Genomic DNA, 10,831 nt, shown 5'->3' on the forward strand with positions numbered 1-10,831 from the left:
TGGTGGTGGTGGTGGTGGTGGTTGTGCCGCTGGTGAGGGTGTTGATAAGGCCGTAGGCCTCAAGCGCGTATATTCCGCTGACGCGTCTTTAACAAAACTCGCGAATACAACGGCAAATGCGTCGGGCGCAAACTTACAAAAGAAACCGCCTATTGCGGCGGCCACGCTCAAAGCGAAATTGCTCTCGAAGCAAAAGGCGTGTGATAGTTCTGGTACAACAACTACAACTTCCGATACAACAACAACCTCAACAACGACTACAAGCAGCAGCGGTGGCACGTCCACATCCTCCAGCAGCAGCAGCAGTAGCGGTGGCGTTGGCAATGGCAGTGGTGATAAGCGACGCATGCCGCCGCCATTGTCTAAGATCAGCTGCGGTGGCGGCGGTGTGGTGAAAAGCGCGCGTACGCTGACGCGCACCAATTCAAAGCAATACGATCCAAGTAATATCGGAGAAAAATTAAAAAAAAAACGAAACAATTCTTGAGAGAATAGGGAGCGGGCAGCGCAAAAGAATAAAGGGTTCAGAGCCAAAGCGAATTCATTCGTACAGGATGGTGTTACTCGATCAGCTGATTTTATTTGAAATGAAATGACGAAACATATCCTCTATTTCGATTTTACATCCTTAAAGAAAAGAAAAAAAAAGAAGTGGCAAAAGACATTTAAGGGCTGTTTTCTCAAGTAGCTTTTAAAATTGATTTATGTGCCCTTCAAACATTTTGTGATAACAAAATTTGTCTTTAAATGGCAGATACATTTTAAAAGCTACTTGAGAAAACGGCCCTAAATGTTTGTTGTTGGGCTACTGCTACCACCTTGTATGAATGAATTCGCCTTGGCTCAGAGCGAAGATAAATCCTTGATAAGCTTACTTTTGACTTTTTTTTTACTTGCTTTAACAGGTATTTATTTTTTGCTTTTTGAAGCAATTGAAACTCTTCAGGGTTATACCCATTTTCCAACTGCTGCTAGCAAATCTAATTTGCACTGATAAAATTTTATGCTGTTTGCCAACTTAAGCCGAGTGCTGCTACCTTGCAATATTCGCATTTTTTTTTTATTTGTATTCAGCTATTATCGCCCGCCTCCTTTTGACAGCTGTACTAAAGCTGAAAATTTAAAGCAGTTCATAAAATTTTATAAGTATTTCATGCTCTTTTGATAAATTTTATTTTTAGTATTTGTGTTTTAAGTCATATACATACTACTGCTATACTTACTGCCGTATGCGTGTACATATTTTATTGTTTTATTATATTTGACATTTTTTGCATTTGTTGGCAGTTTGTTTTGTTTTTTGTAATGCTAAATTTTTAATTGCATAATTATTTAATATTTTAAGCAAATACATCTTATAACTACCATTAGTTTCAACTTCCGTTCTTTAGCCTATTTTTTGTTTTATTAAAAAAATTTTGTTTTTTTTTTGTATTTAGTATTTTTACAAAGCGTATCTACCAGCTCGCTTAATTGTTTATGATTAATTGCTTAATCGCTGACACAGTGAATGAACTGCTAAAAACGAGTTTTATGTACTGCTTATAAGAATAAATCGTGTTTAGCGCGCTTATTGCAAGTAACGGATGAAATAATAAAAAAAAAAAATATTTTTGAACCACTCTATGCATTTAATTTAATTATAGATGCACTTAAGTTCAAGAGCAGCATTTAAATTAATTGCATTGTGGATACATTTACGTCAGCTAAACCGTGAGCACCTTGTGTAATTCACGCATTTGTTAGTTATGGATTTTCGATACTATTAATTCGCTGGAGACAACTGCTATCACCTTTTCGTTAGCAAGTACATACATACATATATCTATTATATTTACGTGCGTTGAACTCATTAATGATTAATCGGAATTTTTTCTTACCATTAGGATAATGTTTACTACATATTTTGCTCATTAGCTTACAAATTGAAGTTGAGCGCAAACTTGGCCAGTTTAATAGAAGTACCGTTCAATTTTTTATTTTTTTTTAATTCAGAATCTAAAAGTTTGAGATTCTACTTACTGCTGACAGTTTTACAAAGTTTCGTGCACTCATTGAAACGAAGCGAGCGATGTTAAATGGCATGACGTTGTAACAGAATACACTGCCGGAACCAAGTATTGGCACAATATATGCCACAATTTTTATTTTATTTTATTATTTGTATAAAAATATGGTTCATTCTACAAAAAAAAAAAAAATAAACTTTGTGCAAAACTCGCGAAAATTCAGCAAAGTTTCATGCAAATTTTCAATTTTTTAATCAGATTTTTAGAATTTTTTTGAGTATGCAGTTTTGCAGCCCATTAAATTCTAGTAAAATAATGCAAGTTCAGAGTTAGTCGAAAATCGCATTGATTTTCGATATATTTTTTTTTGTTGAAAGTGTTTGGCATTTTTTCCATATTAAATATTTTGGAATTTTTTTTTTGTATGGAAGAAACTACGTGAAAAAAATTGCCAAAAGTCAACGGCATTTCCTAGCTACATAAAACTTGTACTTTATTATAATAAAATTAATTAGGCTACAATTCTGCATATTAAAAAAAAAAAAAATCTAAAAAGTTGAGAATTTGCTGTAGTTTCGCGAGTTTTGCACAAAGTTTAGAAATTAAATTTTTTATGTTTTTTGTTGTAGAATGAACCATATTTTTATACAAAATTAGCGGAAAAATATTAGAATAAAAATTGTTGCAAATATTTTAAAAAATTTACTGGCCGATGCTTTGTTCCGTCAGTGTGTATAGAATAAATATACGCTTTCACTCAATGTTTTACACGTGCACATTTATTTTTTAGTCTGAAATTTTCCTGAGCTATTTCGCAACTATAGAACTTCATTATTTTTTTCAGTGAATTTTTTTTCTAAAATTTAATCTATTGATTTGGAAATTGCTTCCATCTATTCGGCTTTTACAATGCTTTTTTGCATGTTACGTTTTTTCCCCTCAAGCAACTCTACATCACCTTGACAGGTGCACAAAAAAAAGTGACAGCTACAACCTTCGCTTTCAACGTACGGTAGACAGAAAAATGTTGTAACTTTGCCAAATTTAATTAAAATAAACATGTTTGTATCGCATCTAACTAAAAAAGTAAGAAAGCAAAAGGGCAAAAAATAGTATAAAAGCTCTTATGCATTGCAGTTTTTTAACTGGCGATTATATGACTATATAAGATTCTATATGCATTAAATTGCGCTTTCTTCGCGCATAATTAAAAGACGCTTCGCCGCAACTACATTAAGAAATTCGTCAAAATACGTTGACGCTATTAAGTTTTCATTGACATTAACCTCAATCTTTGAATTTTTCACGCGAGCATACATACATGTATTTTGCATTGACAGTTTGAATGTCAAAGCTAAGGGCAACATAGAGCAAGCTTGAAAAAAAAAAACGTCAACACCTGTCAGCTGCTGCGTTGAAGCATATACATATGTACATACCACATAAAGAAAAAACAAAAATTGCATCAAGTTAGAAATAAAAATAAGTCAATGAATAAATAGCTTTTTCCTCATATGCAGCCGTGAAAGTGGCAGCGCCGCAAAATACTAACTCTTCTTCCTATTCGCGTTTATTTTTCTTCTTTTTTTTTGTGCTTCATTTTATTGTGACTTGATTGACACACAGCTGTCATTGGGTTCAGAGGTAAACGCCCACTCGCATACTACCGGTGCTAACATTAAGCATTCCTTCCCATTACTATTTTTTTTTCCACCGACTGTCCAACTGTCAAGCGTTCACACTAGTGCAGAACGCCAACAACAAGTTTGTAAGACCTTAGGTAATCTTAAATGAAACTTGGCTACTGCGTTTTATTGACATTGGACGCATAAATATTATATTTACTCGTACATACCCATTTCTTATTTAATTGTTCCAAAGTCAGCTCGCTTGCGTTATCAGCTTGCTTTTTTATCAACTGGGGTAAATAAAAATTCTTTGTTAATCTTTGAAGACAATGATAACAACAACCACGCAAAACAACACGACGCACATTTGCACACAATCCACAAAGCCCTTGCCACAGTTAAAGTGTTTGATGCATGCAACTCTAACGGCGCTGCTTAAGTGTAAACTAAATATATACATCATAATTCCTACAAATATTGTTGATTTGCCACACAAAGGCAGGCGCTCGTTTATCAAGGCATGTTAATCGCGCAGGATTTACTTTTATACACTCGCACACCCACACACACAGCTTTAGAAATTACAAAATAAAAAAGAACAATAAGTAGAATGCCTCGCGATAAGCACATGCCTGCATAAACAATTGCGAAAACATCGCCCTACAATCTCAAGTACACCTTTATTACTTTAGTCTTATTTATATAGCGTTATTTGTAGAAAATTTACTGCAACAGATTTCTAGGCTGGTTGGCTGGCTGGTTAGCTGTGCTGTTGGCTGGCAGTCAACAAAGTAAATATGTATGTGCGTATGTATTTATTTTCCCTATTTGCTCTTTGGCTCTTATTACTCGACGCTGTTTATGACTTTGTTTTTAGCAATGCTCCATTTACCACTTGGCAACCCGACTACCAAGTTAGTCCATGCAATAAAAGTTAAACTGGTAATTATGGCTGATAAGCTGCGTAAACGCCCCATAATTTTTGTGCTGCCCGCTCTTAAAATCACGAATAAATACTTGAAAATAAGTAATTGAAAAAATGATTTAATAAACAATTAACGCTTTGTTCACCAATAAACAACTCTTTTTTTTTTCTCTCGCCTACTCGTGTGCTTCTCCTTTTTCCTACTCTCTTCTAACTGTGCACTCGTCGCATCGTCATCTGCTCTACTTTGTTGTTGCCTTAATGCGGCTTAAGGTATGCGACAGCTAATTGGTAAATTGAATGGCCTTTGGCCCGAGCATAGTGTAGCAAATTCTATTCCAAAAGAAATCGATCCAACGAAAGAGAAATTGGAAGGCGCCTGGGAGACGATAGGTAATTGGAATGGCAATATGTATATGTGTGTGCATTGAAATACCATAAAAAAAAAATCGTGCATGTGTTTTAAAGCACCAAATGGAAGCAGGCGTTAAATCTTGTGGTGCTGATAACGGCACAAAGAATGGTTGGAAAACTGAGTTCACGCAATACAATCTTTTTTCTATTAAAAAAATATTTAAACATTTATGCACCTTAATTTGATTTTGTATGAAAATTAGATTAAAAATATTTCTCTAAAAAATGTTCATATTTCAGTAGAATATTTCCAAATTTCAACTAAAGTTTAAATTTTTTAATCCTATTTTTTGCGACATAAAAACTTGTGCCTTGCCTAAAAATAGTTACATTCTTTATACATGTAATATAACTTTTTTATATGTATATATCGACTAATTTTTTATAATCTAAATCACTGCCTCATACTAAAGTACAATTTTCTTCACTATTTTTCTTCCCACTTTTTAGGCAGAGATGGTTCCAAGATTACAACAGTCGTTGCCACACCTGGCCAAGGTACGGACCGCGTGCAAGAAGTTTCCTACACAGATACCAAGGTGATTGGCAATGGCAGTTTCGGTGTGGTCTTTCAAGCGAAATTATGCGATACCGGCGAGCTGGTAGCTATCAAAAAAGTTTTACAAGACAGACGATTTAAGGTGAGCATATTCTTCGCATAAACATTAGGAAATACAACTGCGCTTAAAGGTTGGGTACAAAGTTAAGATGAAATAATTTAAACACAAATAAAAAATAGATCAATAATGGAAATAAAAACTTAAAAAAAAAATGTAAAATAATAAAAAAGTAGTTAATAAAAATTATGATTAACACCAGAAAAAGATAAAAAATATTAATTTAAAAAACCTAAACAAAGGACATGAGGGTAAACCAATCAAAATAAAAAGTAAAATTAGCAATTTAAAATGAAAGTGGCAGAAGCAAATAAAGAAAAAAAAACAAATGAAAATACAAATAAGAAATAATAAATGAATAGAAACAAAATAAAAATAAATATATAAATAAAATATATAGTATAAATAAAAAATATATATAGAAAAATAGATGCATGAAAAAATACATAAATAGAAAAAAATAATAAATATACATACATATAATTGATGGAAAAAATTAATTAAATAAAAACTAAAATATAATAAAAAATACAAAAAAAAAATACGAGCGAAAAATAAAGATATAGTGGCGGACATATCATTTTAGACCAAATTCAAAATAATATTGTTTGCCACTTATGTTTAGTTATTAATTTTTATGAATTTTCAATTCAAATGCAATTCATACTCTCACAAATAGCATTAAAACCTAAGTACAACGTAATTCATAAAATTTTCATCCAAATTACAAACTTTTCTCAGAAGTGCTAAAAATTTTTGAGTATAAATTTTGTATCCCTTAAATTTTTAGTACAATAAGAATTACCGTTACTTTTATATTTTTTGTGTACGAAAAAAAAACACAATTTTTATATGGAGGAAACCGCATAGAGAATCTAAAAAATCAAAAGTAATTTTTATACAGTTGAAACTTTCACTAAAATTTATTTATTTTATTATACTAAAATATAAAGGACTATAAGGACTGTATTCGCAAAACAATTTTAGCACAACTGAGAAAAGAGTTTGAAATTTTAATAATAATAATAAGTTTTAAAGTTTAGCTTTATTTGGTATTTATGAGGGAATAAACTGTATTTGAATTGAAAAATCTTCAAAATTATGTTTAAGTGATAAACAATATTATTTTGTATTTGGTCCAAAATGATATGTCCAACACTGTACCAACAAAGAAGTTAAAAAAATAAAAACTTACAAAAAACAAAAATTAAGTAAAAAATAAAAAGTTTAATTACAAAACATGTTCATACATATGTATGTATGTATGTATGTAGGTACATACAGTAGCGGAAAAATAAATAAGGACACGACTTATTAACAAATTTTGGCTACTTTCCTTTTATTTATTTTATGAAAGTGTAATTTATCTTACTCAACGCATTTTCTTCCATACACTGCATTTAAATTTTTTTATACCTTCAAATACGTTGCATCTCATGCAAAAAAATTATCAAAACCTACGGTATTTTGCAGCAACTCAACACTTGTAGATTGTTATACTAAAGTTTTAACGAGCCTTAAAATTGCATACCAACTTTTTATCTAAAAATTCTGATTAAAAAATTGAAATTTTGATAAAACATTGTTGAGTTTTCCTAATTTTTGTACAAGGTTTGAAATCGGGACTTATATTGTTTTTTAGATAATGAGCTATACTTTTATAAAACAAAAAATACAAAACGTTAAATAAAAAAAAAACTTGTTAAAATGTCTCGTCGCCATTTATTTTCCCGCACTGTACATATCGGCACCTCCAAACCATACTATGCTTTGGAGGCGTCGACATGCATGCAGATAATTCAAAAGTTAGGAAATAAAATATGTACATAAATGTTAAAATCCCGGCGCAGTAAAAAAAAAACTTTTTTTTAATCTTTCACATCTTTTTAACTTTTCTCTTATTTTTTTATCTCCCACAGAATCGTGAATTGCAAATTATGCGTAAACTGGAGCATTGTAACATTGTAAAACTTTTGTATTTTTTCTATTCGAGTGGTGAAAAGGTAAGTTCTGTTTAACAAGATAACAAACAATTTGATAAATAAATAAACGCACCCACGCGTCCGTCCCTACTAACAACAACAACAATTACAACCAAACATTAATGGCACATATCAACTACACATACAATAAATTATGTCGAGCAATTTTTTGGGACACATCGCTCAGATTGCCCTGTGTTTAATGGAAAATAACCGCATTCCCAATGAAGAAATTAAAAAAAAAATAAATAAGAAAAGCACGGGTGCAATTTTCATTTGCCACACGACAAATCATCTGCTATTTTTTTTTTTTTAACATAATGGCAACTGGAAGCGCACAACCAATGTTCAGTCAACATTTTTTCTCATAACTGCAATTTTTCATCACATTTCAGTGACCGATCGATCCCCTTTTTGCGTTCCTTATGTTTTCAAATGTTTCATACAGCATTCCAACAAGAAAACAATCCATGTTTATCACTTCAATTTTTATGTTCTGTTTCTAATGAATTCTTTTTTTATATTTATATTATTATATGGACAACTCAACTGCGCTTAAAAACTAAACGCAAAAATATGAATTTCCGAAAAAAAACGAAATGCGCAAAACAAACAAATTGCAAAAAAAAAAAATATATAAATTTTTTATGCACGCGCAAATTCTTGCAAATTTTTGACAACTTTCCAAATACAACTGTAATACACACTCAATACGAAAATGTAAAATGCAGTTAGCTGAATTCCCGATCGATATTGGCATCTTCGCCAGTGTCCTTAAACCGCAGGTAGCTAGAAAGTGTTACATGCAAAAAAACAGAAACAAAAACTATGTAAAATATCAAATAAATATCTTAGATACTCATCTCATCGATAAAAAAAAAACAGTGGAATTGAAAAAATTAAATATAAAACAGTAGGCAGCATGACTGCCAACAACAACAACTACAATCAAAAAGCAAAAACTGTACTACTCATGTCATCACGACATTTGGTTTGTTAGTGCTAACAATGATAATACTTTTTTGAATTCTAAACAAATCGCTACTCTCTACTACAAAAGCTTGTTGCAGTAAAAATAAAATGTACAAAGAGTGCAAAAAATTTATTGTATATAAAAGTACACAACATTGCTTACCTTATTTTCTTCTACGCTCCCCCGCACACATGAAGTTTACTGCTCGCGTCACTTTTTAATAATTATGTAAACCAAAAGCAAAAACAACAAATTTCCAAAAATTTTCACAGTGTAAATAAACGTAAAATTTAGTGCTAAGTCTTAGCTACTATGCGGCATTGAAGTAATAAGCAGAACATTATTATATTACATTAATGTTTTATCCCCCCCGCATATTGTTTTTCTATACTCTTCCCGCCACCAATTTCGAAGTGTTTTCATTTTATCAATCGTTTATCATTCGCAATTCGCTAAATGTGCACTAATTTTGTGTTCATTTTTGCTTTTATCCATTTCCAACAAATATTTTAATGCGTTTGCGCTTCTTCTCTTACTCTTTTCCTACAAAAAAAAAAAAAAATTCTAGCGTGATGAAGTGTTTTTGAATTTAGTCCTCGAGTATATACCAGAAACCGTATACAAAGTGGCACGTCAATATGCCAAAACTAAGCAAACGATACCAATTAATTTTATACGGGTAAGTGAATACGGATTTTCTATTTTAATGCCGCATTTTCACTGAGCTGTGAAATTACAAAAAATGTTGGCCATTGGAAATGGATTATTTTTATAAATTCGATTTGGTATTTTAATGTCCAACTTTGTCATTAAAATGTTTGTAATTTAATGCATAGTGGAAATTCGGTATAAACATTTTTTTTTTTTAATTCAGCATTTACGAATAATATTATTATTTTATTTTTATTTTTTTTTTTTTAATTTTAAAGCAGTTATTTTTTGATGAAATATTTTCTAATTTTTATTTTCTTCTGCTTCTCCCCCTCCGGCAGCTCTATATGTATCAACTGTTCAGAAGTTTGGCCTACATCCACTCCTTGGGTATCTGTCATCGTGATATCAAACCACAAAATCTGCTCTTGGATCCAGAGACGGCTGTGCTAAAGTTATGCGATTTTGGCAGCGCTAAGCAATTGTTGCACGGTGAACCGAATGTATCATATATTTGCTCGCGATACTATCGTGCACCGGAGTTAATATTTGGCGCCATTAATTACACTACAAAAATTGGTAAGTAACGAACAACTGAAAAAAATAATAACACGAATTTTATAAAATTTAAATAGATTTTTTCACATCAATTTACCTAAAAATTAAATTAAAAAAAAAAAACAAAAAAAAAATTATTTCTTTTCTTTATAAAATAAAAAAAATTTTTTTTTTAAAATTTTAAAGAATTAAAAAAATAATAAGTTCCAATTTTGAGTTATGTAGTATATTGTCTTAAATTGTAGATTTTTTATATGATTTAACTCAATGATCTTCAATTTTGAAATTATTTTAAATTTATGATTAGTTTGTATTTTCTGTTTCAGTCTTTTAGTTTCTTCAAATTCAAATTCAATTTTTTTTTTATAATTTTTTATTTTAATATTCTTTGTTTATATTTGAAATTTGTTTTCTTTATAACTTTTTTCACGCCATTTTCTTTCTTTCATCATGTTGTATGTGAGCAGTTAAACACATTTTTTCTCCTCTCTTTCAGATGTGTGGAGCGCCGGCTGTGTATTAGCTGAATTACTGCTCGGTCAACCGATATTCCCCGGTGATTCTGGTGTCGATCAATTGGTTGAGGTTATCAAAGTTTTAGGCACACCGACACGAGAACAAATACGCGAAATGAATCCAAATTACACGGAATTTAAATTTCCACAAATTAAAAGTCATCCATGGCAGAAAGTAAGTGTAACTTAGAGGTTATAGAAACTGTATGTAGGTTAATGTGAAATATGTAGTTTTAGTTGTAAAAAGGAGTGAAATTAAGAGGCAAACGAAAGGAGATAAAAATAAGGACAAAATTACGAGAGTTAGAGCAGAGAAAATATATGTATTTGTTTATGAAAATTATGTGATAATTGAAATTGCAAATGAAATATGCAGCTTTAAGCCGCCCCGCCCCGCCCCGTCAGTCTTTGATAGATCGATTTATTTAAATGGAGTTATCGCGTTATTGGTGTTATCGACTTTCGCTTGCTTTTTGTCTTGAGCGTTAATCAAATTCACTTAGTATAGCCATTATTTAAGTTATAATTAATTTATTCAGTTGCTGGTATGTTTAATGGT

At 31.2% G+C, this 10,831-nt stretch overlaps 1 protein-coding gene across 3 annotated transcripts in view; it reads left to right on the forward strand.

Moving 5' to 3' along the window:
• Positions 1-10,831, forward strand: part of LOC118748539 (protein kinase 3) — a 37,734-nt gene that overhangs the window by 19,612 nt on the left and 7,291 nt on the right. For 2 of the 3 annotated variants that reach the window (XM_036483057.1, XM_036483059.1), the window contains exons 2-7: positions 5,427-5,617; positions 7,513-7,596; positions 8,307-8,360; positions 9,117-9,227; positions 9,541-9,778; positions 10,254-10,447. In XM_036483057.1, coding sequence (XP_036338950.1) covers positions 5,427-5,617; positions 7,513-7,596; positions 8,307-8,360; positions 9,117-9,227; positions 9,541-9,778; positions 10,254-10,447 — 872 coding nt within the window. The remainder of the gene's footprint in view (positions 1-5,426; positions 5,618-7,512; positions 7,597-8,306; positions 8,361-9,116; positions 9,228-9,540; positions 9,779-10,253; positions 10,448-10,831) is intronic. The other variant, XM_036483058.1, reaches the window with a different exon arrangement.

The sequence above is a fragment of the Rhagoletis pomonella genome, unplaced genomic scaffold, assembly GCF_013731165.1.
Source record: "Rhagoletis pomonella isolate Grant_MI unplaced genomic scaffold, Rhpom_1.0 Rhpom_scaffold_00013, whole genome shotgun sequence".
Lineage (NCBI taxonomy): Eukaryota > Metazoa > Arthropoda > Insecta > Diptera > Tephritidae > Rhagoletis > Rhagoletis pomonella.